The following is a 17125-nucleotide window of genomic DNA, read 5'->3' as shown; positions in this document are numbered from 1 at the left end:
GTACAGTAGGCTCTCGCCAATAACGACTTCCACAATAACGGTAAGTTACTATAGATACCCATTTTCGATAATAACGTCTGGATTCTCTTGAATAACGGAGATTTTGCGGGAAGCGTCTGAGCGCACCAATGATAGCGTTCGTTTGCCGCCATGTTGATGACGTAGTTGTCCGCTCAGTCTCACTCTCACACACGCTCCGTGGAATACAGCGCTGCGCCCATATGTGAGATTTTCTCCTCTATAACCAGTGGTTGCTAGGGTCGGTGATCAATAATGGCTTCCGCATTTTTGCCTGTGGGGGTTAGGGGAGGTGGTGGCAGGAGTGATTTGCTGCCTGAACGCCCGGGAACTTTTAAAATGAATGAGAAAAGACCCCAAATCTAAGAGACAAAGCTACAAGAAGCGTGCCTACTCGGTCAAGGAAAAAGAACAGATTGTTGAGCTCATTGAAAGTGGTGCACGGAACATCGATATTGTGAGGAAATTGAACTGTCCTGAATCTACAGTGCGAAATATTAAGAGAAACTTAGAGGAGACCAAGAAGAGTATAGCACTGGCTAAGAAATATTTCGGTAGTGATGGAAATGCAAGGCGAGCTATGAATGATAAAAGTGATAGAAACAGGTTGATAGTGATAACAGAGCATTTTCTTGTGAAATGGTTAGCTTGTAGAATGAAAGACAGTGCAAGTGTTAGCGGCCCTCAGATACGGAACAATCATCACACCAAGCACCTCAAAAACTCCCCCAAGCTAAGTGCATATATTACTCAAACTATATTTTGATGAGTGAATAACAATTCTTTTTTTATTTCAGCAATCAAAAAGTGTTAGGAGGGCTTCTAAGGGGAAAAATTGGGTGAAATTCTTGGGGCAGCGGCACCAATAAACCCTTTTTACATATATTTTAATGTCACACAAATAATGCTTTCGCTAATAACGGAGTTTTTCAGGCACCTATTAAACGTTATTGGCGAGAGCCTACTGTAACTTGCTTTTTTTGCTATAATTTAGTGGAACTTAGTTCATACAAGGTACAATATGTTGCCACACCTAAATTGCATTAGGTAAGTTGAGTTTATGTTGGGTTAGTAAAGATGTTCCCGTAAGAACTCCATAGCCGAGACATCTGTTTGCTTTCGTGTGTTACTAAGAGACCCACCCATAAGACTGAAGAGGTCAGCCTTTCTACCAAATCCCTAACAGACTTGCTTGCACAGTGTAACACAAGCTCTCCTTGTTGCCAATTCAGCAGAGGCTATATGTTTTGTAATGCTCTCCACTGCTAATTTTGCAAAATTATGGATTGGAACTTTTTTCTACAGGGGGTTGACTCCAATGACAGTCTGACAATGATGCAAATCATCCTTCAATGGAAAGCACCACAAAAGACCAATTAAAAAGACAAGTTCCAGAGATTAAGGGAAAGAGTTTCAAGACAGGATAGACCACAGGTAGTCCTCCTGTCAAAAAAGGTAAGTTAAATATGGTACAGGATGATGGAGCAACACAAGCCATTGTCCCAAAATCTGATTTCCCTTGACCTTACACACAGCACTTTCCACAGAAATTGAAAGTAATGTTTGTGAATGAAATATGGAGTAAGAGCAGTCTCCTACCACTAACCTCCTCACTCCTAATGCCATGAACAAATCTCATTTCCACAACTTCATTAGCCAAAACTGGCCCTCAAATAACACCAACAAAGCACCATCTGCCATCTAAGGATCACAATTTATCAACAATAGTGCACAAAGAAAACAGAACCTGAATTTCAGAACCTGTCTGATGCCACATTTGGTCAGGTCAATTCAGCTTACAACATTCACTGTGATTTGTGCAAAATTCGTGGATATTTACACATTCCCTGGCTCATGGCATAACCTGTTCTGCCAAGAGCCTAACAGTTACCGGACCCCTCTCACTCACTTGCCACACCCACAGCCTCTAACACATGTAGCCCACCCACCCCCAGTTGTTTATAAATAACCTGTTGTGTTAATCCTGCAGCCTTTTTATAATACTTTTGTGTATACAGTACAGGTACTGTATACGGTACATGTTGTAACCTGAATTTATTCATTTCCCCGATTTAAAAAAGCTATGATAAGCTATACATTTCTATCAGTAAAGGTTATAGACAGTAAGCTTTTATCAAAATACTAACCCTGATGATAGTCAAGATAATCCTTGTTTAGTGCTAAAGAGTCAGAGACAAAGCATGCACTGTACTGTATATCCACAGCTGTGAATAAGGAAACCAACTGTCTGGTGGAAGGTGTAATATGGCTGATCCGAACATAATGGAATGGTGTGCACTTGCGTACGTGACTTCAAGTGCTACTTTAGGTTATCTACCTTCTACGATTGCATTTATTCTCCCTTTCAGGTCAACAGTCTCCTTGAAGGGAGATTAATCATAAGATTAAATACAAGCCAGGACTGTACTGTTAGGTCTTCTAGATATAGACCAATGGCTTCCTACTGAGGGGCATCTGGCCATAAAACATTAAGAAACAAAATAGCTTGCAAGAAACACATGATCTGTACACTAGATAGACAATTTACACTTGGAAAGGGCAGAGATTGAGATGGACAGGGTAGGACATTCTTTCGATTTTGGGAACTAAAGTTTTATAAATACTGTAATGTGCAGTACAAGTATACTCACTCTTCCAAGAGTCTGTAACTGTGGACCCGCTCCTCCTGTAGCTGGTCAAACTGGTGGATCATCGACAGAGAATTGTTCTCCAGCATAACTGATTGATCTGCAATACAATTTTTCTTTAATTTGATTTATTAAAAGTCATCAATCTCACTTTAACCTGACAGCAAACTTTGGTCCCTTTGCAGCCTTTGATTGGTCAAAGCGAGCATCCCTCAATACAATCTTAGTAGTCTTTAAATTTATCATGTTTCTGAGATGCCCCACTACAACTACAGTACAGAATATTTATAGTATCTGTCAAATACACTAGAATATAGCTATCATATTCTTTCAGTAAAATTTGCATGCACCTTCATCATGGCTATGGAGTGAATCATGGAAAGTCTACCCATGACCCATCAAAAGTGCATTCATTGATATGTTGGAAAAAATGTCATGCTTTGGAAATATAAGCATACTAGATTTTTATGTATATTTTACAAACGAATTAGATGTACGTACATGTATTCCTTGATTAGCACAACAGACACATAAGTGAAAAGTTTCATGGATAAAATGACTGGCATGCATATTGGTAATTTTACAAAATAAATTACAAACAAACAACCTAAACTAACCTAACCTTGTGGTTAAGACAGCACATAGTATAATAATAATAATAATAATAATAATAATAATAATAATAATAATAATAAACTTAACTGCGTATCAAGCTACATGTACAATCCTAACAAAACCTTCTTCAACCACAAGGTTTGGTTCTCTCTTTTAAGGTAATTTGCTAAATTACCAATATGCTTGCCGGTCATTTTCCAAAATAACCGATTCCACAAATATATATATATATTGTATGGGTATGCATAACACAAGAATAAATATTAATGCAGTGAAAGCTCAAAAATAAAACAGTCTGCAATACATAAGAATCCAGTTTAAAATTTAAAGTGAGCACCAACATTCAAGCACGAGTTTGAGAGGACTATATAACCACTCCATAAGCAGCTGTCAACATGCTTCCGTGCCTGGTGTGGTGTCTTTATTTGTATATGGTATATACTGTACAGTATAAGTATAAATGCAAGACAGTCGAATGGAGACAGTGCTCGCCTCCGATTCCGGGGGGCAGTGGTTCGATTCCCAGGTGCTCACAGTTCACCCAGCTGTAAATGGGTACCTGAATTTACAACTTGGGGAAGTGGAGGCAGTCAAGAGCAAAGGCTTAGTCTACAGTGTGCTTCAGAAAGTCTTTGTAGTCAGTGAGCAAATAGATTGTATGTCATCAGTTGCCTCCTCATATTGGTCCTGTAGTTCATCTAGTTCAATTTTCACCTCTAACAAAATAGATTTTCTTTACCTTTTGATCACAAACACTTGTCAGTGCTCGCTTTGCACTCATGAAAGAAAGAGGTGCCACTAGTAAAAATAGAAAGAACAGCAAAGTTCAACAAGTGTGTGTATGTGTTAGTGGATGTTGGAGCAGATTTGAGTACTGTGGTGGGTATGTACTATGCAAAGAAACTTTTTCCAGGATATGTTCAAACAAATGTGTATTGATCATGTTGAACCAGAAATGGATTGTGATTTGTGAAATGTGTTCCCAAATTGTTAAGCATAAAAATGGAATCCTCCAGTGCAAATGTATGGTAACCAAGGTACAGTATTGTATACCTGTACATGTTTGTGGTTAAAATAACTTTATTCTTCAGAATCATATGTTAAGTTTCCATAAATTGGGTAGTACTGACTGTGTAAAGTATTTACAAAATGGAAGCCAAGAGACTATGGTATTAAATCTCATATGAAACAAGACTAACCGAGCTACAAAAAATAAATTACAGTACCTTTACTGTATGATTTTTAGATCTGGTTGCTTGTTGTCATATTTCATATACAGTACTGTATAATTTAATATTGAAGTGTCACAGGTCAGAAAATAACGATCATCAACTCGACACTGCTTTTCACATGCATATACTTTTACTTTACTTTTATCCTCTTCGCCACTGATCGACTTGTTAGCCGCTTGGGCGATCGGTCACGTCTCTGATAACCTTTCCTTTTCATTTATCTTCTTCACCAAAAGATCGGCTCGCTAGCCGCCCGGGCGATCGGTCACGTCTCTGTCACGCACTGTTGGCAAATACTGGGCAAGCACCGGCTCCTGAATGTACCTGAACCCGCTCCAGTGTTGGTCAAGTCTTGTCTTGAAAGAGCTCACACTCGGTGCCGTCACAACACACTCTGGTAGATTGTTCCAAGAGTTTACAACCCTCACTCCGAAAAGGTTTGCCCGCCAGGTATTCAGTAATATGATTACAGTGTCATTAAGTTAAAATTCAGTTTACTGTGAGTCCTGGATAAAACTTTGGGGATATTTAAGGACAAAGGTTTGAGTTAATCAGCTACCTAACAAAAAAATACAGAGGAAAACTTACTTCTCACCTCAAGAATAAAGCGAATCAAGAGGAGTCATAACTCGTTTCATATTCTGATCTTTTTCCATGGGTCTTCTCATAAAGAGGATGACATCTTATTTATTGTGCTACAGTACCACATCAGAGGCTTCTGAGAAAAGTTAAGACTCATGGTATCGAGGGGAAAGTTTTAAATTGGATAAAATCATGGCTCACCGATAGAACACAGTTTACATTGAAGGAAAGAAAATCAGAACTCGTGTACTGTACAGTATAGAATGGTTATATAAAATATTAATTTCTTTAAACAGAAATTCCATTGCCTTTCTAAACTGATTTCCTTGTATTTCACATTCATTTGTGCTACCTGTAACAGTAGTATACTACCATTTAAAAATACCGTGTCATTTATTTTCAAACTCAGCACACTGAGTTTGAAAATCCACTGTCATATTGTATTAATGCAAATACTGTAGTTTTATGAGGAAATCTGTCACACCATGAGATAATTCCATATGATTCCATCAGACCTGGATTTTATCAAGGGGGGGACAGGCACCTCCTCATTTAGTATCCCCCCCCCCCACAAAAAAAATATATATACAGTATACAGTATTACCCCGCTTTATGCGGGTTTTTTTTACGCGTTTCCATGTTTACGCGGTGCCCTGCCAGACCCGGGATACTCACTTTACGCAGTGCATGTACTCTTTTACGCGGAGAGCAGCTGGCGGTCATCTCGCGCCGCGCCATTTTTGGATTCAAACCTCCCGCCATGTTGGGTAAGCAGCGCGAGTAGGTTGCGCAGTGTATGTCTTTGTTGCGTTATCGGTGACGTCATATGACGTATCGGACTGTGATTGGGCCAAGCATCCTTACCTCCCTCCCCCACTAGCTGTGATTGGTTTAATGTAATATGACGTGCCCCGCTGCGGGAGCGTTCAAGCCCCTTGACCTACCCGCATCAGTTACACCCCTCCCGGCTACACCGTGTATATCGGTATCTATAGTTCCATAAGAATGGCTGCCACCGGACCACAACCACCACAAAGAAACCTTGCATTACCTGGACCCAGCTGCCCTAAGCCAAAGAAGATACGACGTTCCCTAAGCTACGAAATTAAATACAAGATCATCCAAGAGTTGGAGAAAGGAACAAGACAGGTTGATCTCGCGATCCAGCATGGTGTTAACGACTCTACGGTCCGGACGATAGAGAAGGATGCAGCCAAGATAAAAGAACACATGAACATCACAAAGTCTACAGGTGCTTCAATGATCAAGTATTGCCACAACAAGGTGCTTCTCAAGACGGAGAAGTTACTTGCGAGCTACTTGATTCGTCAGGCAAGACGGAACATGGCGGTCGACGTGCTCAGTTCAGGAGTACGCACGTGAACTGTACGCAGCAGTGTCACGTAAGATGGGAATTGCAGAGCCCAAACCCTTCAATGCTTCCTCTGGGTGGTTGCACAGGTTTAAGAAGAGGAACAAGATCACCAACATTAACATTGGTGGTGAAGAAGCGAGTGCTGACCGTGTTGCGGCTAGGGATTTCCTCCGTTCTTACACGAGATTATGGAGGAAGGACAGTACACCGACGACCAGGTATTCAACATGGACGAATCCGGTCTCTTTTGGAAAAAGCTACCTTCCAAGACCTTCGTTGCCAAGTCTGCCAGCAAGTGTCGGGACCGGAAGTTGCAGAAGGAGCACATCACCGTCCTCTTTACCACCAATGCCTCCGGTTCCTGTAAACTCAAGTTATCGGTGATCCACACAGCCCGCAAGCCACACGCCTACAAGAACATGGACATGACCAAGCTAAATGTCCACTGGCTGACCGCCTGTAAGGCGTGGATGTTCTCTACTCTATCCCTCTCCTGGTTTGATGTATGTTTCGTTCCCGAAGTGAAGGAAGTCTGTGAGCAACAGAATGTTCCATTTAAGATTTTGTTGCTGCTTGACAACGCACCAGGACACTCGCCCCTACTGTTGGATCGTCACCCCAACGTAAAAGTGGTCTTCCTTCCTCCCAACACTACGTCATTAATCCAGCCCATGGACCAAGAATTAATCTGCAATGTGAAAGCTGCATTCTCTGCAAAGAAGTTTAAGCTCCTGAACGACGATACCAACACCAAGGATGAGTTGCGTAACCTGGGTGACAACGATAGCAAGAGTGACGAGGACGAGGAACAACAGTTGGCAGAGCAAGAAGTGGAGGCATGGGATCAGCTGTCTGTAGCAACGGTTCATCACGCATGGAGACATGTGTTGCAAGGTATCCCAGGTGGGAGGCAGAGTCAACCTGTGACTGGTGAGGTTCAGAACTGTTGCAGTAGCAGCGGACCTTGCCAGAGAAGCTGCGCAGAGTGTTACAGCTGCAGGCTTCTCCGAGACCACCAACGACGACATTATGGAGGTGATAAGGGATCCTGATGTGATGACGTCAGTGAAGAGACAGGAGGTGCGTCATCCCGAGAAGAACACAAGTTAACGCATGGTAATGTTAGGGGTGCCATCGAGTGTGTAGAGAAACTGAAGCTCCTCCTTTCCCACGACCCTAACGATAACCGGTATGAAGTCTTCCAAGAACCCAGCTGTTGCAGACTATGGAGCCATACATCAAGGAGTATCACGGCAACATCAACACTAGCCGTCAACAAAGCATTACCGAGTTCTTCGCCCGCAACCCACCACAGCCAGCCCAAGCCAGTGACAGAGACAGTGATGGTGACTTTGAGGGATTTGTCAGGGAGGCCCTGACAAGTGTGGATGACCGTGATGGTGACTCACCTGAGGGCCAGTAGCCTGCCCTCTGCCTCGGAACCAGCCTCCATTCCCGTACCCCGACCCATCTCTTCTACAAACGCAACTGTTAAACCTAACCTTGATTTTCCTAACATAACCTAACCTTACGTAAGTGTTAAACCTTGATTTTCCTAACATAACCTAACCTTACGTAAGTGTTAAACCTTGATTTTTTTAAAACATAACCTAACCTTACATAAGTGTTAAACCTTGATTTTTTCTAACCTAACCTACCATGACATATGTGTTAAACCTTGATTTTTCTTTTACCTGGTACAGTATATTATTCTCTTATTGATTGTTCTCTTCTATATTATGTGTGTGTGCATACCATCATAAAGTTAAGATGTTATTTTTACTAAAACGTACATATTGTGTCAGGAAAAAGTGGAATTTCGGGGGTCGGCCCAGTCTCTATTTCAAATAATCCCATATGTTCTGTTGTTCACTTTATGTGGGCCTCTGCGGGTTCAATTGACCGCGTAAAGCGGGGTTACACTGTATATATATATAGTACATCATTTCTTTACATTCCTTAACATTTTAAGTGTTCCAATACTGTGCTGCCTTTGTTAAATTCACTGTTTTTGCAATAATGGTTTTGGTTGGTCAATTTTACCTTATTTACCTAATGGCCACTCATAAGAGATGGCCATGCCAAGGAAAGGGGGCCAGTGGCCTGTGTAGGATCCCTCCATTGTTTTTGATAACTTTGTTGAGGGCTATCTTGATTCCACAGCTTAGGTTGGCAGACCATTCCATAGGTCTACCACCCTCTGTGTGAAAAAGTATTTCCTTATACAGTACTGTATACAGTACTGTATTCATTCTGCACTATAGCTTGGCGAGTTTGTAGTTACAGTACTGGTCAATTACAGCAATGGTGTGATTGGGGGAGGGGCCATTATATGTACTGTATTAGAATGAGCCTAATTTATAAACTAGATATGAAATATATTTCCAGCAAATATAATTGTGAATATAAAGCAACTGCAGCCCTCAAAAATTTTATCACCAATAAAGCAAGATGAAACTACAGCTAGTGTTAATGCATCTTTTAGTAAGTGAAATCTAGCCTTAGCTTGAACTTGAGGAAATTTTTCTCTATAAGATAAAAGTTTTCTTACCTCAAGAAACAGACACAAAATGTGGAAGGAATGCATTTTGTGCAATCTCACTAACAATTCTTTACATCTTTTCCTTCTCCATCTGCCATGTTTACTGTCAGTTAACATAAGAACATAAGAAAATAAGGAGTCTGCAATAGGCCGGTTGGCCTGTGCATGATAGCTCCTGTCAAGAGTTACTACCACTCTCTATCATCCATGAATCTATCTAGCCTCCTTTTGAAACTTTCCAGAGTTCCCGCACTTACTACAAAGTTGCTAAGCTTGTTTCACTCGTCCACCACCCTATTTGTGAACCAGTTTCTTCCTATCTCCCTCCTAAACTTATCCAACTTGAATCCGTTGCTCCGAGTCCTATCCTGCTCGGATATTATAAGAACTTTATCTATATCCCCTTTATTGATTCCTTTAACCCACTTAAATACTTCTATCATATCTCCCCGCACTCTTCGTCTTTCTAGGGAATGCAAGTTAAGTTTCTTTAACCTATCCTGATATGGAAGGTTTCGAAGTCCCGGAATCATTTTCGTCATTCTTCGCTGCACCGACTCTAGTGAATTTATATCCATTCTATAATAGGGGCACCAGAACTGAACCGCATAATCATTCATAAAATAAAGAAAATTAAAATAACTTAACCTAATATACTAGTTATTTTGCTTGTTCTGAGCACATCTAAGAAGGGTGTTATACAGCATGACCCTACCAAACATCACATGTTTCCCAGACTCCGGTTTCCTCTGTACTAACACTGGCAAGTAAGCTGATAAGTGGTAAAATGATAAATAATAACATTAATAAATAAATTACATATTTTTTACACTGCTATCGTCTATAAATTATTGATCATAAACTGAAGAAAACTTACCTTCCAAACCTAACCTAAATTTAACTAAAATACCTGTAAAGGTACTATACTGTAGTTCATTTCCATTTATTCTTCTAAAATGAAATATGCTAAAAAAACCTTTCCTACTTTCTACACATGGTGTGCATGGCAGTCATGTTTGATGTCTTCCTCCGCCCATTTTGGACATAAAAACAGTTACTGATCTGTACACTATTATGCAAAACACATTCCTCGTGCACACTGAATCATTTTCTTGAGAAGCCCTATAATATCTTCTATGGGAAAATTTTTTCAAGTTGTTGCCAAGGCCAGGCCACCCTCGTCAACTAGAACACCCCCCCCCCCTTTTTCTTATCCTCTGCAGTTTATTAGCCTGTTGGGTGGTCGGTCAATTATGTCTTGGTTATGTATTTTTCAATCTAGTATTTAAATTTACCCTCTACATTTTTCTGAGAAGTATCCACATCCTTATTGTTCAACATGTCAGGCCAGTCAGTGTCCCTTGCTTCCTCTTTCACTGTCATAATCACCATTGGCCTAATCTCATCAAACATCCAAGCTTTTTGTAAAGTGCTGTACAGTACAGGTATCCCTCATAAATTAATGAGGATGTATTCCAAAACAACTTTGTATCATTTGATGTTATAATTAATCAACGTAAATTCTCCAGGATCTTTTTGTGGCTCTGGCCAAAATCAACCTTTTTTTTTTAGTCTAAAACCCATTTTTCAATATTTTTTTCTTAGACACACTTTCTTAAAATGCTTATTAAAATTTAATCACAACAAAGTAATTACTATGTGCAGAATATAATTAATAAAGCGTACTCACTAACACATGGTGTAGACTGGCTGCATGGTGATGCTAGTGTCTGTCGAGCGGGCCCCGCCATCTATAGGCGCACACAAAATTTATATGAGCATTTACTAACCTATGGGGCTCTTTCATTAACTTTTGAAAAATATGATGAATTAAAACCTCGTTAAACTACAAATTGCAAACTTGATAACTTGCAAGCTAACGGGGGATACCTGTACCTGTATTACCAAGTTCACCTCTAGAATCATTTAAACCACTTCAAAATTCACCAAATATGAAGGTTTCATGAAAAAATTATGGTAATTAAACATGAAAAACCAATCTAAGTACAGTTACTATAGATAGTTATTCTAGAAACTGCATTTATCTTTGAGGCGAAACTTTGCGGTTATTATTCATTATTATACTGCCTACTTGTGTCAGTTAGAATTAGGATTTTTTCTGCCGTTTTCACTTGTGATACTGCATGCTTTAAGCTAACCTTCAACATTCATGCTAAGTTATTGTTTTTGAGGAAATATGAAAATAAAAATTGATGAAAAAAAAAATACCAATTCCAACTGACCAATCACCACAAGGCAAGTAGCAACTGATCAATAGCTGATGTCCATTTTACTTCCTATATCACAATGCATTATGTGCGGCCAGTTTTAATTTAGAAATGGTGTGTGATGCATGTGCTATTGATTATTATCAACTCATCGAACATGATGTTAAGTCATGGATTTTCCAGTCTGGGAATAGAAGTCTCATCTACCCCAAGTATTTGACAAGATACTTATTTATCAGTTTCCTAAGTCCCAGCATCTGCTTACTGCTAGCAATTTGTACTGTCACTCCAATGCTCCTACATAAGGTAAGCCAAGATACATTCATGGGGCTCCGGCTAGGTAACAAGGCACTAGATCTAAAATAGAATAGGTTAGGTTAGTTTAGCATGTGTCGACAAATATTAACAAAGATTTCTCTCCCCCCCTCCAAACCCCCGATTCCCCCCTAATTTGGTGACAAAAAACATATTTGTTCCGGTGTATTTGTGGTATTTTCTTCGATTCATATCTTAATTTTCTTGGAAAAAATTCATGAGTCATTTCTTGAGGAAAAGCATTTGTTCATTTCCTAAAAAATAACGATTCCCAAGGAAATGAAGGTCAGATTCGAAGAAAACACACTAAAATGCACCAGAAAAAATTCTTGTTGAACACGAGTAGGCAGTAACACCGAATAATATCCAAATTTTTTATGAAATTTCAGAATATACATACATTTGATTTGTATCCTCAAACCATGAATACTGAGGTTAACCGAGACTTCCCATTTGTATGTTTAGTTGAATCATTTAACGGTAGTGTAAACAAATAAAAGACAAATTCTGGCTATAATCAATATCACAGAGATGTGATGGAAAACTTGAATACTAGTACCTGCACTGCCAATAAACTACGTATATTGCATTATTAGCTTACACTGCTACTATAGTACTTGATTGCAGTCGATGAACCCCAACTCCCCCTGCCGTCATTCATCACCTCGAGGAAGTGTCTAGTATACACTATCATGACTTGCTTTTTGTCTAAACAATACTATTTGTCATATATATTACATAAACACTATTTTACACAAATATTATTCATGCACATTACGAAAACAATTACCAACCTCTCATAACTACGGTGAAACTTTTAAGCTGAGCAACACAAACACCGTCGACGTTGGCAAGACTCGGAATGTTCTCAGAGCCACCCGTAGCCTCGGCCAAACAGGAGGAAAAAAAAAAACCACCAGGATTCGAAGCTTCAACGCCCCGGCTCCTCTTAGATGGTTTAGAAGCATCCTCAGATCCCTTTAATTTTTTCTATGACAGTCTAGAATAAACCTTGTGTACATGCATCATTGCCGTGGCCTAAACCTATTTTTCAAAGACATTTTTTTAATTCAAGACAGGCTCTTTTATTAAGGTAGTTTATTCAGACTTGTTGAAGATTTATTTTATTACTTGGCATCGGGGAAGGGTCCTTAATGGTGGCATCGGGGAAGGGTCCTTAATGATACAAGGAATAAAAAACTGTTGGATCCTATACTGGAGAGGTCACGTGGGCAAGATGTTGTTACAAATCCAGTATTTCCAGTTTTCGGTGTGAACACGTGACCAAGGTACCTGCATTTACCTTCAGGCATGTGTGTTTCACTATAGCCACTCTTCCTCCTCTTACCACCGGCTTAAGACGCCAGTATGGTACACCACTTCAACAACCTTCGTGTACACATACAGTATGCAAGTATACCGTAGTTACTTTCGATTTTTCACCTGATATTTTAAAATATCGGCTTAAGGTTCAGATCAACAAAAACTCATGCTCGTTCCAGAAAATATATTTGTTTTATCTCTAAATATATGTTGAAACAGTCTAATGTGCTATTTCGAGTATACGGACCTGGAAATTTCCCCTCAAAATAAAATAACCAAATTAATAAGGATCAAATTAAAAATGATAGACTTTTCCTTACTATTAAATTTTATCTTAATTGCTTACAAATATTGTATTACAATGAGCAGAAAAAGCGGCTGTTGTGACAATTGTCACATTGTAATCAGTGTTAGTATGCAATAATATCTTAATTAAAGCATGGTAAATATTTGTCAGGAAAACAGGTACTTGTGAAAACATGATGACTAATACTGTATGTTTAAATAACTTTCATAAGTGTTTACGATATACAGTATATTTTGTTGTGTACCTACACCAATTATTATTATTATTATTATTATTATTTCAATTGATGCTATTTCTGGTTACCATGCCATCCTTGTGTCTTGGAGAGAAGCCGCCTTCTCTTTCACAGCCTTGAAAAGACGACTAGCAAGTGTTTAGCATGTAGTGGATTCCTCCAAGGTAGGTAGAGGTAGATAACAGGAGCCTCACTCCCATAGGATCTACGCTAATGAAAATAAAAATGAAATTTTTATTTGCGTATTTTTGAAGGCTTATGATGGTATTAAAAGTTGTACAATAAATGTATGGAATTGATATTTTTTATTTTAATTGGAGCCACTGATTGGCTAGCGATGACATCACTTATTAAGCTCCGCCCACTGAGTTACATCAAGCGGGATATTTACAAGTGAAAGTGGAGTGTTTTTCTTTTACAATGATTATTTATTGCGATGTAGCCACCTGCAAATTCAACTCAGAAAAGAAGAAAAAGGTTGTATCTTTTTATTCATTCCCTCGGGACATAAAGTTACGGGCAAAGTGGCTAGATGCCTGTAAAAGAAAAGATATAAAAAACACCAAACAAGTGAAGTCGTGGCATAGGATATGTTCAGTGCATTTTAAACCTGAATGTTTTAATTACCATTTAGCAGTAGACAATGTAAAGCTTTCTTTAAACCCGCACTCACGTCCAACAATAAATCTACCGGGATTAGGTGAAATCAGGAATGCTACAACGTACGAAGATCATATATTGTAAGTCCATTAAATGTGCATACGTTTTGTTTCCTGTTTTATACATAATGCATAATGCATTTTCAATTGTCAAAATATAACTTAATATGAATCTAGTAGACTGTTACCATGGGCCATTTTTTTTTTATAAATTATAGTAATGTATCTCATCAGACAGTAGCCTATAATGTTCTCTATACGTGTTTGTTGTGTATTTACGTGTGTGTGTGTGTGTGTGAGAGAGAGAGTATGTATGTATTTATGTGTGTGTGTAATAAAAAGACGAAAAACGTAAACAGTTATTATGTCTGTTAAATGTTATAACATGAAAATATATCCGGCTCAATAGTAACTTGTAAAGTTATTGCGATACCTGTGTGAAATATATAAATGCATTCTTCATACATCATGTATTATTTACATTTTTAAGGATATGATATGGTTGTGTGTACGGTAACTCTTAAACCATCACACTTTTTTTGTATATCAATTAGAGTAAAATAAAACGTGTTTACTTATTTTCTGCATTAACAGTTGATGCTTCAGTCAGAACCAGTTAATGAAGTCAAGCAACAGTTTCCAGACTGCTGGGAATAGCCAGAATGCCAAAATAAAATTAAAATGGGAGGAAATGTATTGAATATTTTACAATTCAACCAGAGTTCCCGTTTATTGTAAATTTCGTCAAACATTTTCTTATTGTATAATTTACATGGCAATATACACTGTATATTACATATTATTAAATATATATCTGATTAATAACATTTTATGCTAGTATATTTTGATTAGAGAAAGGATCTATACAGATAATAATACCACAATATTACAAATGCATGAAGTGGCACAAGGGGCGTGGCTTAGCGATCTCGAGAGTAGAGTTGTCAATTAGTGAATTCCTATGGGCCTGCGTGAGGCTACCTGTTATCTACCTACCTTGGATTCCTCCCCTACAAAGGGAAAAATCTTGTCTCACAAATCTGCTGACGTTTTTTAGGAAAGTCTTCGAGGTAGTAGATAATGACGAAAATTACGATGTTATTTACTTAGACTTTAGCAAAGCATTTGACAGAGTACCACATCAGAGGCGTCTGAGAAAAATTAAGGCTCATGGTATCGAGGGGAAAGTTTTAAATTGGATAAAATCATGGCTCACCGATAGAACGCAGAGGGTCAGCGTAGATGGTGTTAAATCTGAGTGGAGCCGTGTAACCAGTGGGGTTCCCCACTAGATACTGGGATCAGCAGTGACATAAGCAAGTTTGCGGATGACACCAAAATAGAGAGGCAGATTAATTCAGGGCAGGATGCAAATGCATTACAGGAGGATCTAAATAAACTGCAGGGGTGGTCTGAAAAATGGCAAATGAAATTCAACACCAGCAAGTGCAGCGTACTTAATATTGGAAGAACAAATACTGTCAATGTATACAGCCTTAACAACATCAACCTAGAGAAGTCGACTTGTGAAAGAGACCTAGGGGTACTTGTAAGCCCGGACCTACGGCCGAGAAAACAGTGCGTTAATGTTCGAAATAAGGCAAACAGAGTATTGGGTTTTATATCTAGAAGTGAAAGTAATAAGAGTGCAGAGGTCTTATTGCAACTATATCTTGCGCTAGTCAGGCCGCACCTCGATTATGCTGTTCAGTTCTGGTGCCCTTATTATTGAATGGATATCAATTCAATAGATTCGGTGCAGCGAAGAATGACGAAAATGATTCCGGGACTTAGAAACCTTCCATATCAGGATAGGTTAAAGAAACTAAAGTTGCATTTCCTAGAAAGACGAAGAGTGCGGGGAGATATGATAGAAGTATTTAAGTGGGTGAAAGGAATCAATAAAGGGGATATAGATAAAGTTCTTATAATATCCGAGCAGGATAGGACTCGGAGCAACGGATTTAAGTTGGATAAGTTTAGGTTTAGGAGGGAGATAGGAAGGAACTGGTTCACAAATAGGGTGGTGGACGAGTGGAACAACCTTAGCAACTTTGTAGTAAGTGCTGAAACGCTGGAAAGTTTCAAAAGGAGACTGGATAGATTCATGGATGATAGAGAGTGGTAGTAATTCTCGACAGGAGCTGCTATGCACAGGCCAACCGGCCTATTGCAGACTCCTTATTTTCTTATGTTCTTATGTGTCGCTGACCAGCTGACCCTCTTCGAATTCCTCAGCCTGCGCCTCGTGGTCAAGGTCGGTAACCAGCTCTCCCCTACACCACGCTTGGACTCACGCTGCCACCCCCCAGCACCAAGCTGCATTGTACATCCAATACAATATGTATACAGAGAGCACATTGTGAGTTTCCTTTCTCCAACCCATCCTGAGTGTGAACCAATATCTCATAACCCCACAAGCTTACTGGTTGGGATTTCCGGACAAGTGACCGAGTGCTAGTGATCAATGCTAAGCCGGCCAAGACAGTTTTCCACCTCCGTTACATTGGGCTTATTTCCGTCATGATCTGGAGCTTGTTCAGGAGCGCAGTGGAATCCCAACAACATGGACAGGCATTACAAACGTCAATTCTAATATGGGGACACATATCTTGATGAGGAAATGGTTGAACTTGTTGAAGCACAAGGGCTGGACGAGAAACCGGCTCTCGCCGCCTTGTCTGCTTTCTCCATTGCCAACACGTTTACTGTACAGTCTACTTGGGGAGGGGGGGGGTCGATGAATTTCAGAATGAACACTGTAACCCGTCTCAATGCCAAGTAAGGTTGCCAAAATCCTTTATCCATTGTGTCATATTATCTAACACAATTATGTAAGGATAGTTTTTTTATCTACTGTACAGCAGACACCAACCTGATAGCCACGTCCCCTACTAGGAAGAGACATTCCGATATCTCAAAATCCAGAGGGTTGAGTGGAATAAATGACTTGAAGGGCGCTCCTTAAATCATTAAATATGGTAAAACTCCTGTCCTCACGGGTGATTACAACCTAATATGATCCTAACCTTACAAAATCTAACCT

The 17125-nt window shown here is 39.3% G+C and overlaps 1 protein-coding gene and 1 long non-coding RNA gene across 6 annotated transcripts in view; one reads left to right on the top strand and one right to left on the bottom strand.

Annotated features, from left to right (window-relative positions):
* The window catches only part of LOC121862196 (required for excision 1-B domain-containing protein-like), a 30245-nt gene extending 17740 nt beyond the window's left edge, over positions 1 to 12505 (bottom strand). The window contains exons 1-3 of one of the 5 annotated variants that reach the window (XM_042360292.1): positions 12350 to 12497; positions 10703 to 10763; positions 2670 to 2766 (exon numbers count right to left, since the gene is read on the bottom strand). In XM_042360292.1, the coding sequence (XP_042216226.1) occupies positions 2670 to 2766; positions 10703 to 10763 (158 nt within the window). In that variant the 5' untranslated portion in view covers positions 12350 to 12497. Of the gene's footprint in view, positions 1 to 2669; positions 2767 to 10702; positions 10764 to 12156; positions 12232 to 12349 lie in introns of those variants that run through there. The other 4 variants (XM_042360291.1, XM_042360290.1, XM_042360293.1 and 1 more) reach the window with 4 other exon arrangements.
* On the top strand, positions 1327 to 16437 carry LOC121862198. The gene is made up of 2 exons (XR_006088190.1): positions 1327 to 1473; positions 16318 to 16437. It is a non-coding gene; the product is annotated as an uncharacterized LOC121862198 (long non-coding RNA).
* Positions 16438 to 17125: the final 688 nt, after the last annotated feature.

This window comes from Homarus americanus, unplaced genomic scaffold (assembly GCF_018991925.1).
Source record: "Homarus americanus isolate GMGI-L3 unplaced genomic scaffold, GMGI_Hamer_2.0 scaffold25013, whole genome shotgun sequence".
Lineage (NCBI taxonomy): Eukaryota > Metazoa > Arthropoda > Malacostraca > Decapoda > Nephropidae > Homarus > Homarus americanus.
The sequence above is the reverse complement of the archived record's forward strand: the minus strand, read 5'-3'. Positions and strand labels throughout refer to the sequence as shown.